Source organism: Heterodontus francisci, chromosome 16, assembly GCF_036365525.1.
Source record: "Heterodontus francisci isolate sHetFra1 chromosome 16, sHetFra1.hap1, whole genome shotgun sequence".
Taxonomy (NCBI): domain Eukaryota; kingdom Metazoa; phylum Chordata; class Chondrichthyes; order Heterodontiformes; family Heterodontidae; genus Heterodontus; species Heterodontus francisci.
The window spans coordinates 89,984,922-90,006,318 of NC_090386.1; the positions used below are offsets into that span (position 1 = coordinate 89,984,922).

The 21,397-nt window shown below is 43.9% G+C and overlaps 1 protein-coding gene across 2 annotated transcripts in view; it reads right to left on the minus strand.

Moving 5' to 3' along the window:
- Positions 1 to 20,770, minus strand: part of LOC137378354 (ranBP-type and C3HC4-type zinc finger-containing protein 1-like) — a 54,478-nt gene extending 33,708 nt beyond the window's left edge. Inside the window, exons 1-5 of one of the 2 annotated variants that reach the window (XM_068048620.1) lie at positions 20,647 to 20,770; positions 16,973 to 17,062; positions 12,880 to 13,024; positions 8,833 to 8,926; positions 1,310 to 1,532 (exon numbers count right to left, since the gene is read on the minus strand). In XM_068048620.1, coding sequence (XP_067904721.1) covers positions 1,310 to 1,532; positions 8,833 to 8,926; positions 12,880 to 13,024; positions 16,973 to 17,030 — 520 coding nt within the window. In that variant the 5' untranslated portion in view covers positions 17,031 to 17,062; positions 20,647 to 20,770. Of the gene's footprint in view, positions 1 to 1,309; positions 1,533 to 8,832; positions 8,927 to 12,879; positions 13,025 to 16,972; positions 17,063 to 20,646 lie in introns of those variants that run through there. The other variant, XM_068048621.1, reaches the window with a different exon arrangement.
- Positions 20,771 to 21,397: the final 627 nt, after the last annotated feature.

Genomic DNA, 21,397 nt, shown 5'->3' on the forward strand with positions numbered 1-21,397 from the left:
CTTTGGGGAGAGTTAGATCAGTTCTTCAGAGTCATTCAAGTGTCTGTGAGATCTGTCTTTCTCAACTTTAAGTGAGAGTGATCATCTGGGGAGTACACTTCATCTGCGATAGTCCCAGAAAGGGGCTGGGATTATAATCCACTTCAATGATTTCTTTTTCTGCTATCTCAGAAGAGTCATAGATTCATTTGCAGCATAGAAGGGGGCTATTCAGCCCATTGAGTCCATGCTGGCTCTCCACGAGCAATCCAGTCAGTCCCAATCCCCCACTCAATCCCCGTAGTCCTGCAAGTTTACTTCCTTGAAGTTCCCATCCAATTTCCTTTTGAAATCATTGTCTCCACTTTCATCATCTTCAATAGCAGCGAGTTTCAGGTCATTACCATTCGCTGCATAAAAAACTCTTCCTCACATTCCCCCTGCATCTCTTGCCCAAAACCTTCAATCTGTGGCCCCTAGTCCGTGTACTATCAGTTAATGGGAACAGTTTTTCCTTTTCTAGCTTATGTAAGCCTGTCATAATCTTGTACACCTCTATCAAAGCTCCCCTCAATCTCCTTTTCTGAAAGGAGAACAACCCCAGATTTTCTAATAACATATTTGAAATAAGTGGACAGGAACATCATGCAAATAAGTTAAAGCCTTTGCTCATAATATTGGCCATTTTTGGACTTGTGTTTTGTAAATGTGACAAATGATTTTTTTTGCTTAAAAACTACCTGTAGTGCAAGGAACCTTTATCTGGATTTATTTTGGACAACATATCTTTAATTAGTATAATCAATATCTGAGGGGAGAAATCTGTAGTGATGCTTCTAGTGGCGCAATGCACTTATGTCGATTCACCGGAGACAGTCAGTGCCGCGGGCTGCTACCTGTCCTCCCGGGGAAAATGGCTTAAGTCTACATAGTGCCGCTTTACATTAACGAATTTCTCCCCCATGACGTGATAGAGATCAAATCAACATTTCAAATTTGACATATTAAGTAAGGACTTGTTTTGGGAATCACATTTCACAGCTCCATCTATTTTGCCTGTAAAACTGTCAACGTAGGAAAAGGAAGAGGCCATTCAGCCCCTCAAGCCTGCTCCTCCATTTAATTAGATTATGGATGATCTGTATCTTAATTCCATTGATTCCACAACCTTGGTTCCGCAACCCTTAATACCCCTTACCTAACAAAAATCTATCAATCTCAGTTTTAAAATTTTCAATTGACCCTCGGCCTCAACAGCCTGTTGGGGGAAAGGGTTCCAGATTCCCACTGCCCTTTGTAGGAAGAAGTGCTTCCTGGAACCAGTACTGACCACTGACTGTCTCTGTCTCTGGTGGTAGAAGCAGCATCTGTTGCCGATCCTGTTCACATTGTCTCTGTGTGATGTTGGCCTGCTTGGCTGACAGAAGATACATAAACGCAATGTCCCCGTCCTTTCTAATGCCATGGAAGAAAAGAGTTTCATTGTCCTTTGCCAGACGATGTGCAATGATCCACTGTTGCAGTTTAGGATGAAAACTGTAATCTTCATACACCTTTATGGATGACAGATAGAGGAAACAATGTTCAACTTGATTTCCAAATTGGTTCGAAAGAAAGAACTTGCCTTTATAAAGCGCCATTCACAACCTCAGCATGTCCCAAAGCGCTTTACAGCCAATGAAGTACTTTTAAAATGCAGTCAGTGTTGCAATACAGGAAATGTGACAGCCAATTTGTGCACAGTAAGGTCCTACAAACAATGAGATAATGACCAGATAATGTTTTTTCAAAGTGATATTGATTGAGGGATAAATATTGACCAGGATACAATGGAAAACTTACCTACTCTTCTTCGAAAAGTGTCATGGGATCTTTTACGCCCACCAGCGAGGGCAGATGGGGCCTCGGTTTAATGTCTCATTGAAAGATGGCAGCTTCAACAGTGTAGCACTCCCTTAGTACTGGAGTGAAATGCCAGTTTAGATTATGAGTGGGACTTCAACCCACAACCTTCTAACTTAGAGGTGAGCGTGCTACCACTGATCTCTGGCTGACACCTTATTGATAAGACATGTGACTTGGAATTTTCACAGTGTGGGAGGTAGGATCTCTCATGGGACATTGGCCAGACCTCCACTATTAACAGACCATTGAGAGAACACTGGGGAAATTAATTGCACGGCACATTACTACCCTCAGTTATAGAAAATACTTGGGCAGTTTCTCCGAGAGGCAACACACTGTGGGAAATCAAAATGCCCTAGTGTGGTCAAGCCAATGGTACATTTAATTCAAATAATTGCATAACCTGCAAGAGGAAAATTCATATGGTTTATCAGTACCATCTAATGTATGAAAGACACTCCGATAAATCTGTAATATGACAGCTGTAGGAATTCATGGGGACAGCTTTATTCCTGTTGTAATACACTTGTATCTCTCATTCACAGTGTAGAAACATGGTAAAAGGCAAGCAGCTGTAGGCTCCATTGATCTAATCACATGATTTCAACCAACAAATATTGAACTTGCAGAGCCCCACCTCCTGGAATTTAATGAAGTAGGACATGTTTTGTAGAATATACAATACAAAAACAGGCCATTTGGCCCAACCGGTCTGTACTGGTGTTTAATTAATCCACCAGATTCTCCTCTCATTCCATATACTTCATCTCAGCCTATCAACAAATCTTTCTTTTCCCTTTTCTCTCATGTACTCATCTAGTTTCCTTTTGAAAGCATCTATTTGCCTTAACCACCTCCTGTGGTAGAGTTAGATGCTAACCACTCTCTGAGTACAGAAATTTCTCCTTATTTCCCTTGTGAATTTATTAGTAACTATCTTGTATTTATGGCCCTGAATTTTGGAGCTCCCACAAGTGGAAACATTCTCTCCACAGCTACCCTGTCCAATCCATTCATAACTTTAAAGATGTTTATCAGTTCACCTCTAAATCTTGTCTCTTCTGAAGAAAAAGCCCCAATCTGTTCAGTTTTTCCCAATAGTTATAATTACTTGCTTTGCCCTGAAAATGTCTTTGCTAACTGGTTTCCACTTGCTTTGCAATCAAAATATATTTGCATAGGGATATTGGGCAGGTTTACCGGTCCCTGCCGAGGTCAGGAACGGAGGTAGACAGGGCCCGAAAATACCAGGACTGGCCAGCGTGCCAGTTTCCCGAACCCATTCCCAGCGTTGGCCATTTTGACCGAAGCAGATTCCAGGCTGGCAGGGTGCATTAACAGCCCTGTTAAAGGGAAGTTAAGGAGGCTGACTGGCATGTTCCAGTTGGCCTCCGGTTTCCCGATGCAACGGGAGGCAGATTAACAGCCTGGAGGTGGGCACTCAGCCACAGACCAGGATGCCAATGTTCCAGGCAGGCCCACAGGCCCTCCCTGCCTGCCTGTGTGGGGCTGCAGCCAAAGGCTGCCCAATAGAGGGTCTCCCCACCCAACAGTGGTGGCCGGGCTGCTTTCTCTATTTTTTATTTAATTTTTTTTTTAAGTGACTGAGAGGACACTTTCCTATTGAAGTGCCCTCTCAGTTAATTACCACTCATTGCAGTCTGGTGCTCCTCTGCAGCTGGAAGGCTTCTGATTGGCCCTCCAGCTTTGAGAGCCTGCCCGCTGTCCTTAATTGGACAGGGAACTGTCTCAATGCCAGCCCATGATATGTATCCTTTCCAACAATTGGAAACAAGGTAGTAGAGAGACACACACAGCAACTGAGACTTTAGTTATCCTTATTAGAGTCATTATTATTATTATTATGCAGAGAATGGTGAGAATATGGAACTCGCTACCACAGGGAGTAGTTGAGGCGAATAGTATTGATGCATTTAAAGGGAAGCTAGATAAACACATGAGGGCGAAAGGAGTAGAATGTGCTGATAAAGTGAGGTGAGAGTGAGGGGAGGCTTGAGTGGACCATAAACGCTAACATGGATTGACTGGTAGGGCCGAATGGCCTGTTTCTGTGCAGTAGAGTCCATGTAAATATCTTCCAGTAAGAGCAACCAAATTTAAAGCAATAAGCTATAACTCAAATTTGCAATAAAAAGAAATAAACTTTTTATTTGAATTGTGATAGAATGCCTATGGATAGCTTAAAAAGTTTTAAAAGCAAAAAGAAAAAGGAAAAATTGATTTCAAACGGTCCATCAAATATCACGAACCAAAACAACGGTCTAATATGGTTTTGTGATCAAACTTAAACTTATAGAGTTAAATATAATGCATAAATCAAATCTCCAGAGACAGAATACGATGCATTGTCAATGGGCTGAATTTTCAGGCCCTTTGGGGGCAGCAATGGAGCCGGTCGAGGCCTGAAAATACTGCTGCTAACAGGCATGTCTGTTTTGAGACGCCGTTCCTGGCTCATGAAATGTTCACCAGGGCAGCAATCCCGTCCACCTCCTGAGTGAAGCCAATTAAAGTTGTCAATGAACTGATTATGAGCTCATTAAAGGGAGAGGTTGAAATTTTCACAGGGGTGCGCGGGTTGCATATGCTGTCTGAGCTGACTGCTGAAACAAGGTGGGAACGGAGTGGGGAGCCAGTCATGGCCACCTCAGGGAATTGCCCCAGCCCCATAAGAGGGTCAGTGGCACAGAGAGGGACTCCAAATCCAGGTCGGCATTGATAGAGCAAGAGTCAGCCGTGTCCCGGGTTCTAGGCCTCCGGCTCTCCTGTGATGTTTCGCTTCCCTCTGGTGCAGTGGTTGGCTTTGACACAATCAGCAGATCTCTCCTTCAGGATAACCGGTAGCCTCAGTAATGGCTGCTGTGTGGAGTCTAAATCAGTCCCACACTTCATCTGAGCCGTCTCCGTTCCCTCCCCCATTGGCTCTAAGGGGACAGGGAACCCGCCCCCATATCAATTAAGGGCTCACCCCTGGGAAAATCATGCCTTTAATCAGTTTCCCACTGGAGGCAGGTTCAGCACCCGAAAACAGTCCTGACTCCTGTCTCCTGCCTCCTGCCTCCATAGGGAAAATTGAGCCCAATGTGTATGCTGGGTGGAGAAATTTACAGCTGAAGTGGTACAATACAGATCACATTTAGACAGTCACTAAGACGTTTACAGTTTCTATTCACAATATAAACTGTTTAAATTACTATTTTAACTCAGAAGCATCAACAACCAAAACTTGCATTTATGTAGCACCTTTAACATAGCAAAACATCCCAAGGCGCTTCACAGGAGCGCTATCAAATGACTTTTGACACCGAGCCACATAAAGGCGATATTAGGGCAGGTGGCCAAACGCTTGGTCAAAGAGGTAGGTTTTAAGGAGAGTCTTAAAGGAGGAAAGAGAGTTAGCAAGGTGGAGAGGGTTAGGGAGGAAATTCCAGGGCCCGGGGCCTAGGCAGCTGACGGTGTGGCTGCCAATGGTGGAGTGATTAAAATTGGGGATGCACAAGAGGCCAGGATTGGAGGAGAGCAAAGATCTCGGAGGTTGTGGGGCTGTAGGAGATTACAGAGATAGGGAGGGGTGAGGCCATGGAGGAATTTGCAAACAACAATGAGAATTTTAAAATTGAGGTGCTGTCGGATGGGGAGCCAATGCAGATCATCAGCTCAACAATGGTCTCCACAAAATTATTACATAACCCAGGCCACAAGAATCGTCCATTGATTGTTTTTACATCAGTGCCACTAAAATTATTCATTAGAGTAAACGGCACTCATGGTGATAGCTGAGCATTGTGAGATATAATTGTAATGCCTTTACATGGGTCTACCCAGTATTTAAACAGAAACTTGTATTGAAGTCTTTAGCCCCATAGAGATATGGAGCTTTAACCAAGAATAGATTGGAATGCAATGGATCCCAAACGCATTCAATGTTTTTGACAACAATTCCTAGAGGTTTCACTGGGTGGGACGCTGGTTTCCGGTTTTCATGGGATAAATAGATTGAACTGTGAAACATGGTTCCAAAGCACTGGTAAAAATAAGGGAGAATCCATCTCCCGCAGCGGGTTTGGGGGTGGGGAGAGCATAAAATCGGGTGGGATGGTGGCGGTGGGGGGAGGGGGTCGGCCCTGGGGGATCCCCGCCACCATCCTGCCTCCGCCGAAATTTAGTCTGGGGTGGCAAGGACTGTGAAAGGCCTTCCCACCCCACCACCAATTGAGGCCCTTAACTGGGTAATTAACTCCTAATTAAGGGCCTCTTCCCGCCACAATTAACCGGGCGGCCCTGTTGCCTCACGGGAAGCACGGCACAAAAAACCTTGCGGGCTGCTTCCTGGCTGCGGGAGAGGGGACTAAGTGCCTTTGAATGAGGGACCGGGCATCGGGAAGGAGTGGGGGCCTGCTGAGGGCCACTCCCCTGCCCTTGCCTCTGAACCCCCCCCCACAGGACCCCTTCCGCCCTGACCTACCTTGAGCCTGGTTCCAGTGCCACTCCTCAGTGTCTGGTGACTGCACATACAGCAGCAGCCACCGCGGGCATGCTGCAACTGCCAGTCACTGATTAGTCGGCAACTTTGCAAGGCCGGGTTGTCCGGCGGCAGGGTCCTAAATCGTATGGAAGGCCCGCCGCTGTCCAGTTAAGTACCTGACTGTCTCTAAATTCGGCGGGCCTTCCATACAAGAGCCAGTGCAGGGATCTCGCTGTTGGTTTCCCCCCAACGTTGAAACCCCTGCTGCTAACAATAAATTCCACCCCCATGTATCCATAGGTTAAAAATGGAATTAGTCACCAAATAATTCCTGGTTTCTGCTTTTCATTTCTGAAGAACAGAAAGAGTGTTTTGCATCTAAAAAGATTCTTCTGACATAACAAATAAAATGGCCCATTGCATTAGTCTTAAATCCATTTGTTTCTTTGGTCTTTCCAATACAGGATTTTCTTAACAACATCTTATTAAAGTTTCATTTCAGTAATATACAGGAAGGGTATAGTTTGACCTTCCAACCCAGTTCACCCTTGAGCTTGACATACCATCAACTGCATTTCAGGAAGTGGAGTGGTTTGGTTCTATGCCAAATATCTCAGTGGGTGATGTTTATACAATTCTATCGCTGATTTAAAATCTGTCACAGACATGATTCGAACACTTCAATCCACAAGTTATAATGCACCCCAGTAAAACCAGATTGCTTGTGAATGCTAAACTCTGAACCATCCTACGCCCTTTCTTTTAAAAATGCAATTGTGTAATTCTCAAATGAAGAACATTCAATATACTCTGCTGACAACTAGAAAAGGTTTGTCTTCGAGAATTAGACTAAGCTGGAGTTGGAATAAGAGGGGCTTGGCCTCATGAAAAAGATTTTGAACTGTTAAGAGTAAAGCCAAAAGTAATATCAGTTTCTAATTTTTTTTCTTCGTCTCCCATCCCTTCTGAGGTCAGTGACCCGAAACGTTGACTCTGCTTCTCTTTCCACAGATGCTGCCAGACCTGCTGAGTGGTTCCAGCATTTCTTGTTTTTATTTCAGATTTCCAGCATCCGCAGTATTTTGCTTTAATTTTAGGGATGGGCAATATGTGCTAGCCTCATTCAATGAATGAACAAAAATAAATTGTGTACAGCAAGCTCCCACAAACAACAATGTGATAATGACTGGATAGCCTGTTTTTTGTTGATGTTGAGTGATAAATATTGGTCAGGAGACCAGTGTCATGCTAGGCCCCCACCTGCCAAGAATGAGACACATTAATTTTGTCATGAACATTGATTTTAAACTGTTACTGGAGTGAAGAAAGGACTTGTTAAACAGATCAGCCGTGGCTGGAAAAGACATTTGCATATTAATAGACGGTGATTGGAAGGACAAAGGACCAGTCCCTGACACATTCAACCCACAATGGACATTGATCACCAGGGATTGTGTGTAAGAGAAGCATTCCAGAGACTGCTAAGGTGATACAGTCCAAGACGTGGTCAGACCAGTTAGTCACAGGACTAACCTGCTTGGCAACCTGGGTTTTTTCTGAATTGTACAAACAGTTTGAACTGAGAGAGTGTCTGTTTGCTCCTGGACTGAGAAGATCTCTCCTGTCTGCTCCCATTTCTTCCTCACACAAGCCTCTGAATCCACTGAAGACACATGAACCCCAAGAGAAAAAAGTCTCCTACAGCGAACAAGGTTTAAGAAGAATACTGGACCCCAATGAAAAGCAAGATCTACCTACAATCAAGGACTCTACAGTGAGCTCGAAGAACCGTAACAAAAACTCTTCAGATATTGTCTCAAACTTTTCCACTTTATTTTTCTTCTGCTCTTTTCTGTCTCTATTTGCATGTGTGTCTCGCATATGCCTGCTAGCATGGGCACGTCATGCATCCATAGGCGTTAACTGAATTAGAGTTTAAGGTTAACAAATGTCAACTTTTCTTCTTTAAACCTAAGAAAGCCTGTTTGTGCTGGTTTCACCAAGGGGGAGCTAAAAACTGTGTGTTTAAAAATAAAATCCTGTAAGACTAGGTGAAGGCTGAAAGGAAACGCTAGACCTCTTTCTCACCTGGTCGTAACACAAGGGAGAACTCCCCTGCTCTTCTTCAAAATGTTCTTGCAGGATCTTTATTGTCCATCTGAGGGAGCCTCAGTTTAACATCTCATCCGAAAGGCAGTAACTGTGACAGTACAGTTCTGCCTCACATCTCTGGAGTGGGACTTGAACCCACAACCTTCTGACTCAAAGGCAACAGTGTGGCATAGCTGACACCAACTTGGTATAAAGAAGACCACTAACCACTACTGACCTTGTCAGAAGAGCATAATTTAACTTGTGATATTAAACACAGTCCCTCCCATAACTCATCACAATTTATTGGCTAGTCTGTATGTAATCCTGTTTGTGTGTCATATTTCATTGTAACAAACTTCTCATTTTACCTTTGTCTTCAGCGTTGCAATGGTCATGTACGGAAACACGTTCATTGTGATGGATATACCGTGTGACTGTGAATCTTCAACCCCAACTCTTAATCTACAATGTAAGCAGTGGGGATTTGTTATCTCAGAAAAATAGACAGCTTTTTTCATCACACTTGTGCTATATTTAAACAGCGGCAGTGAAGGCAATAATACCACAAGGGGCAGGCTCGGGACTGTAAAGTTTAGGGCAGTTTCCAAGGAACATACAGAAAGTGATTAACAGTCAGTGTGGCTGTCAGCAGAAATTAGAGAGGGCTACAATGGTCCCGTTCTGGCTTTTAAAACTAAACCTGGTATCAGTGCTGAGTTTATCTCTTTCGCTTGTTGTCCTAACAGGGACATGAACATAATCATACCTGCAAGTGCAGGTGCTTATTTTTGATCCAGATTGTTAACATTTGTTTCCAGAAAATAGTTGTCTAAAGTTTGGTCATAGAACAGATGCTCTCAAGTGTCATCAGTGCTGCCAAGCGTTAAGAAAACAGGTTAAAGACTGGCTCCTAGTATCTTAAACATTTGCCCACACAGTGATCTGTATTCCTCAAAACAGTGACAGCGACATTGGGATCAAATTTGAATCGAGGGGAAGCAACATTGAGGATAGGATCCTGAGTGACAAAACATTGGATGGGACAGAAAATATGGAACTTGACTACGGGCCACAGAGGCTTGTAATGGCGACAGTTGGACTAGAAGGTTTATAATGTGTTCCTCCAGCAATGCTCTATATCATAGTTAAGGTTGCAGCAGAGTACACTTCATCTAATCTATAGTGCACTTGACTTGAGAGCATTTGATGCCTACACTTACAAGAAAACTGGCCCAGCACTGACAACCACATTTTGAAGAGCGTAAATATATAAGATACATGCTGTAAAGCTCCAGCTCACAAACCACACCTATTTTAATTCATTTTTCAATGCTTTCCAACCCCTCACAGCCTTAGGTTGTTCACAATCTCATCGTCCTATTCAGCCCTAAGCTGAGCTACTGGCCGCATAAACTCCCCATCAAAATGACTTCCACTCTAACATAGCCTACCTCCATCCTGCCTCAGCCTATCTGCAGCTGAACCATCCCCCTCCATACCTCCAGAATCGATTATTCCAAGGCACTACTGGCTGGTGCCCCCCTACCAATCCTCCACTCTCAGTAAACTTCAGCTCATCCAAAACTCTGCTGCATATCCTATCCCACACCAGGTCTCACTCATCACTATTGTCCTTGCTGACCTACATTGGCTCCTGATCTCTCAACACTGCCAAATTAAATCCCTTCATTGCCTCATCCTTTCCGAACTCTGTAACCTCCTATAGCACAATGGCCTCCAAACTCTCCGTTCCTCTGACACTAGCCTCTTGTGCATTAGCTGTCCTTCATCCCACAATTGGCGCCATTGCCTTCGATTGTCTAGGCCGCACACTATAATTCTCTCCCTAAACCCCTCAACCATATTTCCACTTCCCACCCCTCCTTTAAGGCCATGCTGAAAACCCACATTTTTGACCAAGATTTTGGTTACTCATCCCAATATCACCTTCAAAGGCTTGGCATCCTTTTTTAATTCTTTTGTGGGATGTGAGTATCATTGGCAAGGCCAGCATTTGTTGTCCATCCCTAATTGCCCTTGAGAAGGTGGTGGAGAGTTGCCTTCTTGAACCGCTGCAGTCCTTGGGGTGCGGGTACACCCACAGTGGTATTAGGAAGGGAGTTCCAGGATTTTGACCCAGTGACAGTGAAGGAACAGCAATATAGTTCCAAATCAGGATGGTGTGTGGCTTAGAAGGGAACTTGCAGGTGGTGGTGCTCCCATGCGTCTGCTGCCCTTGTCCTTCTATGTGATAGAGGTGCAGGTTTGGAAGGTGCTGTTGAAGGCTTGGTGAGTTGCTGCAGTTCATCTTGTAGATGGTACACATTGCTGCCATTGCATGCCGGTGGTGGAGAGAGTGAATGCTTAAGATCGTGGATGGGGTGCCAATCAAGCGGACTGCTTTGTCCTGGGTGCTGTTGAGCTTCTTGAGTGTTGCTGGAGCTGCACCCATCCAGGCAGGTGGGGAATATTCCATCACACTCCTGACTTGTGCCTTGTAGATGGTCGACAGGCTTTGGGGAGTCAGGAGGTGAGTTACTCACTGCAGAATTCACAGCCTCCGACCCGTTCTTGTAGCCACAGTATTTATATGGCTGGTTCAATGCCTTATTCTCTTGTGTCTCTGTGGAGTGCTATGGGAAAGTTTTCTATGTTGAAGGCACTATATTAGTGCAAACTGTTGTTTGATTTAAAAAAAAATGGAACCAAGTAAAATTGACATATCACATCACACGATAGTTATAGATGAGGAAGGCCAGTTGGTCTATGAGTTCATCCATCTAGAAAAGTCCTAAATTCCCCCCATTACAACATCCAATCGTTTCTTAAAATGATTTTCTCTGCTCTTCCTGGAAATCTCTTCCATGTGTTGATTAGTCTTTGTGTGATTAAATTTATCTTTTGATGTGAATTTATCTTTTACTCATTTGACTTTATTTCCCCTTGTCCTGCAATTTAACCTAAATATTCCAGATTTTTTTTTCCATCCCCTCTATAAGGTCATCTCCTTTCCAAGCTTCTCCAGTCTTTCTTCATAATTCACAACCTTAACACCAAGGATCCGACCTATGACTTTTCTCTGAATTGCTTCCACTGTTTGACTGTCTCTCTGGTATCTCAGTGACCAGGACTGTAGGTGTAATGTGATGAGAGGTCTGTACAGTTTTGCCATGGCTTCCTACAATTTGCATTCTGCTGGTTTAAGGCTGTGTGGTTCAACATTCAATTGGCTTTTGACAGCTGCTCGGTATTGTTTGGACATGTTCAGTGTTGAGTCTACTAAGAATCCTAGGTCTCTTTCTTTCATCCTTAGCTACATAGGGGCCCTGCTCAATGTATGGCGAGCAAACAGACAACAGAGCAAATAACTACGAGAGCGTGAACTGAAGGAAAGCTAGTTTTCACTCCCCAGACCCAGGATCAGCGGAGGTATGGAGTGTTTTAGTTTAGTTTTAGTTTTAGAGATACAGCACTGAAACAGGCCCTTCGGCCCACCGAGTCTGTGCCGACCATCAACCACCCATTTATAATAACCCTACACTAATTCCATATTCCTACCACATTCCCACCTGTCCCGATATTTCCCTACCACCTACCTATACTAGGGGCAATTTATAATGGCCAATTTACCTATCAACCTGCAAGTCTTTGGCATGTGGGAGGAAACCGGAGCACCCGGAGGAAACCCACGCAAACACAGGGAGAACTTGCAAACTCCACACAGGCAGTACCCAGAATTGAACCTGGGTTGCTGGAGCTGTGAGGCTGCGGTGCTAACCACGAGTGGGGTGTAAGATTAGAAAGGATGATGAGTCACTCAGAGCTCACACTCCATTGTATCTAAATATTAAATTAATTGGTAAAGGCCTGAGAATAGTCAGAAGCAATTCAGTAATAGAGCACAAAATTTCTATAATCATAATTTTTTAAGCAATCTGCTCACCAGAGAGTTGATAGAGGAGTTCAAAATCATGAATGGTTTTGATAGTTTTTCCTTATTTACTCTATCGCCAGAAGACTCTGTGACCAGAGGACACTGAGTTAAGGTCATTGGCAAAAGAACTAAAGGCAACTAAAGGAAACTTTTTTTACTCTGAGTTGCTGTGATCTGGAATGCACTGCCTGAAAGGGCAGTGGATTTAGCAGTAAGTTGGAAAAGAGAATTGGATAAATACTTGAAGGGAAAATATTTACAGGGCTATGAGGAATGGGCAGAGGAGTCGTATTAATTGAATAACCCTACTAAGGGGTCAGCACAGGCACAATGGCCGAATGGCTTCGTTCTGTGCGATATCATTCTATGATTCAACCCCGTGCATCTTCAGTTTATTCAGGAAAATTACTTTTAAATATGGGTCTATTGAAGTAATTGCCACACCTTCCCTCTCCGAGAACCCTGGTTAAACTAAACTTACTTGATTTCATGTTGAGGAAAGGCAGCTTTCTTGAGTTGGACAGTGATGGGAGCATGTTGCTCAGCCAGGATCGCAGCGCACTCAGTTGCGGTTTCCTTGTCTCCCTGTTCAATCGCTGTGCTCAGTTTCTGAGCAACAGCTTCCACTATAAGAATAAGAAACGACAGAGGCCACCCAAATTGTTAAATGTAAAAGGGAAGGTAGAGAAAGGCAGATGGAGGCTTTCATTATCTGATCTTCACTTGTCCCATCACCACCCACCTTGTCCATCATTCCTTTAGTCATTGAATCACTCCTGCCCTCTATCGTATCATAGACCTTCTCTGCTCTTTCCGCCACTCCCACCCCACCCTGTTTTCCTGCCCCCCGTAATTGCTTAAAAACTGTTAAATATAAAGCAGCTTCCGGTGCTGTTGAAAGGCCATTGACCGGAAACGTTTTACCAGTGTTTAGCGCATGGGCCGGGAAGTGGGAAGGCTGACAATGGCGCGGGAAGGCATTGGGTGGCGTGCCCGATGTCTTCCCACTGTTGTGCCATTTTGCCAGTGGCGGGAAAGCTGGCAGATGCCCCGCCCACCCACAGCCCAATTGAGCCACTTAAATGGCCAATTAAAGGCCTCTTTCCACCTCCAGTGGCGTTTTACCTGTGGCTGGGGGGCATGCCACTACATGGGGAGATCACCCGGCCTCCCAGCGGGTTCCGGGGGGTGGGGGGGGGGGGCCTTCTTTGGCCACAGAGGGCCCCCCCCCACCCCCCGCCCCCCGCTGCAGCAATGGCTACCCCCACAGCAATGGTGCCATCTGCCCTCAGAGATCACCACCACCCCCTTTGCCGGGACCTGCCCGACTGGACCCAGAGCCTACCTATCTGACTCTGATGGCACAAGGCCATTGATGTGCCTTCATCCTCCAGGTGCAGCCCCAGCAGTGGTCAACGCTAGCAGAGGCGCTGCTGAACTGCCAGCCCACTGAATGGGCCGGCAGCTCTTGGGGGCAGGCCACCATCCTCTGAAGCAAAATGTGGCCCCGGGTCCCGCCACCCTCTGAAGCAGGGTTGCCTCCTCCCCCCCACCTGGCTTTCGGCCCCAGTGGTCAGACCTCTGCCACCTCCGCTAATCCAGCCCGTTAACTGTTTCTCCGCAGATGCTGCCTGACTTGCTAAGTATTTCTAACAGTTTTTGGTTATTTTCAGGTTAATGCTTCTGTGAAGCACCTTGGAACTTTTTCTTACATTAGAGGTGTGATATAAATAAAGTTGTTGTTGTTGTTATATCTCAGTTTTCCAGCATCCACAGAATTTTGCTTCTGTCATCGTTGACCCGAAGCAGATGCCAATATTCTGAAGTAAATATAATTCCGCTCGCCCTGTAAGATTTCCTGCTGTCCAGAAGACATTGGAGGAAACTTTTGTCTTCACCACCTGGGCAACAACCCGACAGAGTGGACAGCCTGAACATTATAGCACCAGAATTATTTTCATCCCATTGATTTCAATGGAGTCAATGTCCAGTGGGTTCTCTAATGGACCGATCTGCTTTGCAGGATTACTGCCCAGACGAAGATGAAAATTTACCCCATTGGGGTATGGTGCACTCACCACCCTTAGGTATCTCATCGACTGTCTATCCTTTATGGCGGCATGTGTTGGAAGGCTACTTAACTGCTGTAGAAAATAACAACAACTTGTATTTTCATAGTGCCTTTAACATAGCAAAATGTCCCAAAGTGCTTCACAGGAGTGTTACCAAACAAAATTTGACTCATCAGGAGTCATTAGGGCAAAAGCTTGGTCAAAGAGGTAGGTCTTAAAGAGTGTCTTAATGATGGAACGAGAGGAAGAGGTGGAGATGTTTAGGGAGGGAATTCCAGAGATGAAAACAAGGAAAAGAATTTTAAAAGTGAGGCGTTGCTTAACTGGGAGCCAATGTAGATCAGCGAGCACAGGGGTGGTGGGTGAATGGGACTTGGTTAGGACTCAGCAACAGAGTTTTAGATGACCTCAAGGAGGGCAGTGAACTTAAAGGATAGAGAGCATAATGATTTGCGATGCGGTTTGAAACCGCTGAGGGTGAGAAGGGGCTTGTTGCAGAGGCTAGGCGAGGAAGGCAGTGAAGATAGCTTGGAGCGAGAATTTTTATAGTACTTGGGTGGGCAGTAGGGAACAAGGATTTTAAATGAGTGGGAAGAGGGGTGGAACAAGGTGAAATGCTCAAAGGAGGAGAACGTGCCAGAAGACTGAGGTCAGGCCAAGGTGTGATTTAGTGATAAGAGCCACACTGTCACCAGGACGTTCTGGATGCGGTTGAGTGGTGGAAGTTATAGCCAGGCAGGGAGGCTTCATTTATGGGGAAGGTGTTATCACTCCTCAGCAGATTGCATCAACATCATGGCCCTGTTGGAAATCATCCACAATGATGCACAGTAGAAACAAACTAAAATAAAATAAACAAATAAAAAAGAAAAATAACGAAAAATAAAAACAAAAATTTTCAGAGCATGATGGGCCCCCTTTCTATTTTTCTTTTTTTGTCTTTTTTTATTTATTTTATTTTAGTTTGTTTCTACTGTGCCTACCCACTGTTTTTTTCATGTTTGTGCTTTGGGCCAGGGCTGTTCATTTTTCTGTCAATTAACACCCTCTCTGCACTAATGCTTTGTCTTTCAGCACACCATTAACATACTGTTTCCCTTTTCTCCATGACCTTCTGGTCAGTTATTCTCCGTGACCTTGTCCTATCAACACCTCTTGCCCCACCCCCGTTTTATTTGCTTAAAACCTATTGTATTTTTAATATTTGCCAGTTCTGATGAAAGGTTAACTCCGCTTCTCTCTCCACAGATGCTGCCAGACCTGTTGAGTATTTCCAGCATTTCTTGTTTTTATTACTTTTCATGTAAGGCAGAAAAGTAGGAAGCAGACGATATGAATGGAAATAACTGAGAAGTAAATGTAAAATACAGAGACCAGCAGAAAATTCGATGTAAACATTCTAAAATCGTGACACTCTGCCCTTATGATATTCAGTTACTATTTTGTTCAGTTTCAAGAGGAGTGAGATAAATTGCAATGAACAGGAATGTCACCCAGTGGCTGCTAAGTATGACATTTTAGGCAGGCTTGCTGTGGCTCAGTTGGTAGCACTCCTACCGCTGGGTCATAAGGTTGTGGGTTCAAATCCCACTCTAGAAATTTAAGCAAAATCTAGGTTCTAGATTGACTCTCCAGTACGAGCAGAGAGAGTGCTGCATTGTTGCATCTTTTGGATGAGACATTAAACCAAGACGTTGTCTGCTCTCTCGGAATGGGGAGTTGTGGGGGGTGGGGGGGGGGGGTGGCGTCAAATATATCAGGGCACTATTTTGAAGAAGAGCAGGCGCATTTTCCCCAGTGCCCTGGGCAATATGTGTCCCTCAATCAATATCACACAAACTGATTATCACATTGCTGTTTGTGGGACCTTGTGTGCAAAATGGCTGCTGTGTTCCTATATTATAATTTCATTGGTTGTAAAGTGCTTTGGGAAGTCCTGCGATCATGAAAGGTGTTATAAAAATGCAAGTCTTTCTAATGGAAGCACTCACTTTAGGTGGGATCCATATATGGCACACTTTACAAAGCTGTTTCAAGAGATGGAACAATACTATGGCAATTGATATACTCTTGGGACCATGTCAGACACCTTTAATCACTATAGAAAGTCAGCAGGTTGCAAGTGTCATTTCTTGTCCTTGTGTTTAACAGACTTTATTCAATAAGAAATTCAGGGGAAACTTCCTCAGAGAGTGGTGAGAATGTGGAACTCACTACCACATGGAGTAGTTGAGGTGAATAGTGTGGATGCAGTTAAAGGGAAGCTGGATAAACACATTAAGGAGAAAGGAATAGAAGGATATGGCAATAGGGTTAGGTGAAGAGGGGTGGGAGGGAGCTTGTGTGGAGCATAAACGATGGCATAGATCAGTCGGGTCGAATGGCCTGTTTCTGTGCTGTAAGTCCGATGTAATTCAATGTCAGTAGCCATTAATGCAGCCACTTTTCTGGTATGAAATGCACATCACTGTCAATGAGAGATGTGGATTTTCAGAAACTGACCTGTTTCTGTCAGATCCATGCTTGGATTCTTTGTGGTTGTTATACTAGACTCAGCCATCCTTCCACATCAACAGTAATACAGGCAGATCTCTAGGGATAAATGGGAAGAAAAAGTATCACATTAATTAAAAATGGAGTGCTGGAGCCTTTACTAATAGGTGTATAATTTTATCTCTGAAGATTGTACTAACACTTCAGTAACAGAGCTTCATATACGACATTAAACTGGGTCTGTCTGTTCAGGTGGACATTATAGCATAGTTCCCTCAACCAACAACAGCAAAGAAGTAACAGTTTATTTATCTTATTGTTATTAGTAGAATCATGATATGTGTAAAATGGCAGCTGTGTTTGTACATCTAACAGTCATTGCTAACTCACCATCTGCAGAGCACTTTAATAAATTTCCAAGAGTTGTAAACAGCCACTATATAAATGCAAGACATTCTTTAATCTCAAGCTAGTATACTCTTTATCATGACATGCTGGAAATACCAAGTTTCAGTCAATTACCAGGATTCTGAACTGGTTGGTCCTGAGCACCATTCAGATCAGAGATTTCATTGTGTGCATAATACAAGGTACCTATTAACTCAGCAAAGGCTCACAAAAGACCTTTTCATTGTGTACTATGAGAATTCACAAAGAAAAGGTCCTTTCCACTTACCTGCCAGTTATACTTCTGTTCAGATTTCTCCAGCATTCTTCCTGCCACTTGCAAACTGTACCTGACATAAGCTCCATCTCCTACACTCGTACACCAGCAGGAGGGTCGGTAACCAAGAGCGGGCAGATTTAAGATAATTGGGGAAAAATCCAGGGGATGAGATGAGGAAACTTTATTTTACAATGTGGGTCGTTATGATCTGGAATGCTCTGTCTGAAAGGGCGGTGGAAGCATATTCAATAATAACATTCAAAGGGGAAGTGGATATATACTTAAAAAGGAAAAATTTGCAGGGTTACAGGGAAAGAGCATGGGGAGTGGGACTAATTGGACAGCTCTTTTAAAGACACGATGAGCTGTATGGCCTCCTTCAGTGCTGTATGATTCTATATCTTCTCCTGTACTAAGTTCCACACTCGCCAATCTCATTGGCTTCCTGTTCCCCCAACACTTTGCTCTTCCTCATTTTCAAATCCATATATGGCTTCACCACTTCAGTAGTCCTTTCCATCTTTACGTCCCAGCGCATGCCTTCTGAGTTATTCTGAGCCCACCCCATATCAGTGGCAGAACATTCAGCAGCCAAGCTTCTCCACTCTTGAATACTCTTCCTAAATCCTTCTATTTTGCTACCTCTCTCCCTATGTTCAAAAGTCAGAACCTACCTTTTATTATCTCTTTGGCCACCTCCTTTAACTTCTCTCCCTTTGCCTACGTGAGTCCCTAACACCTCTGGTTGCCCTGAGGTCAACTGTAATGTCCTTATTGTTGCTCCAGCTGCAATCCACTAATGCAGTACAGAGAGCAGTCCTGAAGCCTTCCACAAGAGTAGGACTCAGTACCTACCACACAGTGCTGTGGCTTACTGAACCTTATGGGAGCCACAGAAGGCAGGTTTCTAATTGGGCAGGTTGTCATACCTAAAAGCCATTTCCAAATATATTCATAGCTGTCATAAAATAGTATAGTCAGAATTATGCCAGTGTTTAGCAGGTTAAATTATGAGGACCGATTCCATGAATTTGGCTTGCATTTCCTTGCGGGAAATGTGTGGCGTGGGAGTGAACTGATAGAGGTGTTTAAAATGTTAAAAGGATTTAATAGGGTAGATACAGAGAAACTATTTTGTCTGGTGGTAGAATCAAGAACAATCTTAAAGTTAGAGCTAGGCCAGTCAGGAGGGAAATAAGGAAGTCCTTTTTCCACTGAGGGTAGTGGAAATCACTCCCCCAATCGGCTGTGGACACTCGGCATCAACTGGAGCTTTCAAGACAGATCCATTGGTTTTTGTTGGATAAGGGTATCAAGAGATATGGAGCAAGAGCAGGTAACTGGCACAGATCAGCCATGATCTAATTCAGGGTTGTCTAACATAAGGCCCGTGGGTCAGGATCCGGCCCGTCAAAGGTTTCCATCCGGCCCATGGATGAATACTGTACCCGGGGCCATGCCTCACCCTCACCAGGGATCCATAACTGGAGATGAGAAATTTCTCTTTGTCTTCTTGCACACCAGCTTTATATAAAAAAATAAATCGGAATTCAGTTTCAAAGCTGACAGTGAGAACAGCCGTTTCCCAACTTCAGACAGATTTGGCATTTTTTTAAAAGCCCGGCAGAAAACCCTGAATCTGTCCGAAGTTAGGAAACCATTGTTCCCTCTCTGAGGGAACTGTGAAACTGACTTGCGATTAAAAAAAAAAGCTGATCAACTATCTGCTGAGTGTTCCCGCTCTCTGCTACAGGGAGAGAGAGCACAGAGAGAGAAAGAGGGGTGGGGGTGGAGTGGACAGATAGAGAGAGGGGGACTGGGTGAGAGGGGAAGACAGAGAGAAAGGGAGGTAGACAGAGAAAGAGGCAGAGAGAGAGAAAGAGAGCGGGGCAGAGAGAGAGAGGGGGGCAGGAAGCGAGGGGGATGGAGAGAGAGGACAGAAGGAGAGGGGGGGGGGAGGACAGAGAGAGAGAGAGAGAGAGCGAAAGGGGGACAGAGAGGGAGGGGCAGAGAGAGAGACGGGGGACACAGAGTGATCAAAATCACTTCTGACAGATTGACATCTATCCAGAATACTCCGGATCGCTACAAGTATGTGGGCAAACATTGACTACTTGTGTAAGCAAAAAAATACCAGGTATATCACTAAATCAATGCCCAACATAGTGAAGAGAAAAGGAGTCAATAAATTAGTCTTCTCATTGAAAGCTTTTTCACAAAAAATGTACATCTGTTGCTGTTTTGATTGATAGATAAATTTTAATGCCTTTATCTTTCTGAATTTGTCTCGATACGTAAGACAGAAATTGTAATGTGGCCTCGTACCCACCCCCCCCCCCCCCCCCCCCCCCACCACCACCACCACGCGAAAAGGTTGGACAACCCTGATCTAATTGAATGTCGGAGCTAACCTAAGACACTGAATGGCCTGTTCTGATTCCTACTTTCCCAGTACCTGGATTATTCTTTCTACAGCAGTAATGTTTCATGGGTTAAATTTGTTCCTGAGATTTCACACCAGGATCCAAAAGTTGAAGATAAATGTTATGCAAATAAGTGATTGTGAAAGTTCTATAAATAGATTCTGGACTGGAGCAGAAATATAAACTTGTAAATTCATAAATAGTAAAGGCAATTCAATAGAACAGGTAAATAACAGTTTTAGAGTGAGTGTCTGGAGAACTGGTGACATTTGTTAGAGATATGAGGAATTTAGATTGCAAACTGACTGAGCTTTTACTTTTTAATAACAAGTCACACAGAGATATTACTTTTTTATAACAAATATTGCAACTGTCCAAGGAAGTTAATGAGGCGGTACAAATTAAGTACCTGCCAAAGTTATAATATTATAATGACCTTTGGTTGTCAACATATTCATGTTCTTTTACCCTTTGAAAACAACAGTAGCCGGAAACCAATCTGTTTCATCCTCCCTTCTCCACCCACAAAAAATAAAACAGGTCTCAGAAACACAAGATTTATCTCCTAAGTTACAGAAGACTTGAACACATACCTCATCTGCTTATTTTCCAAGGACACTGAAGTATTACTAATAATCTTATCCTCGGAATTAGGGAGTGATGTTGATGTCAGAACAGGCAGGGATAACCATTCACTGTGAAAGAAAAGTGAAACAACTTATGGTTCCAGGAAGTAGGAGGTTGCTTTTTTTTTGAAAAAAAAATGAGGTACTGGTTTAGTAGGTCACATGAATGCCTGATTAAAATCGAAGAAACTGGATCCAGGAGTGGCTCATCAGGTTTTAGCAAATGAACCATTGCCTCACCCAGAATTATTAGATTTCCTTAATCTAAACACTTTAACTAGCTGTATTTTTCATTTAAAGTTTTATGAATAATTAACTACGAGTAGGGCTCGACCAAATTCACGTCCATGGAATATGCGTCACGGACCGTGATATCTCAGATCCTCTGTGAAATTGGCCATTTTGCAAACTTCACGCGTTTTATTCATTGACAAAAGACTCAACTCGCTGATTGGTAGACAAGGGAGGGCTTCCGGTGATGTTTTGTGAGAAGCAGTCTCAAGTATTAGAAGACAAATGAGAATGCCAGAAAGAACAAATCAAAAATGGCCACACCCATTACTGCAGCACATCAAGTGAAAGAATTTGAAAGCTCAATTCTGCATGCCAATGGTGGAGTACTGTTTCCAGCTGCAATGTTATGTTGGATCACATATGGTGGGCAAGGGTTCTGCGCCACTTAGCGTCCGAAAGCCATCGCTGCAGAAAGAGAGCATCC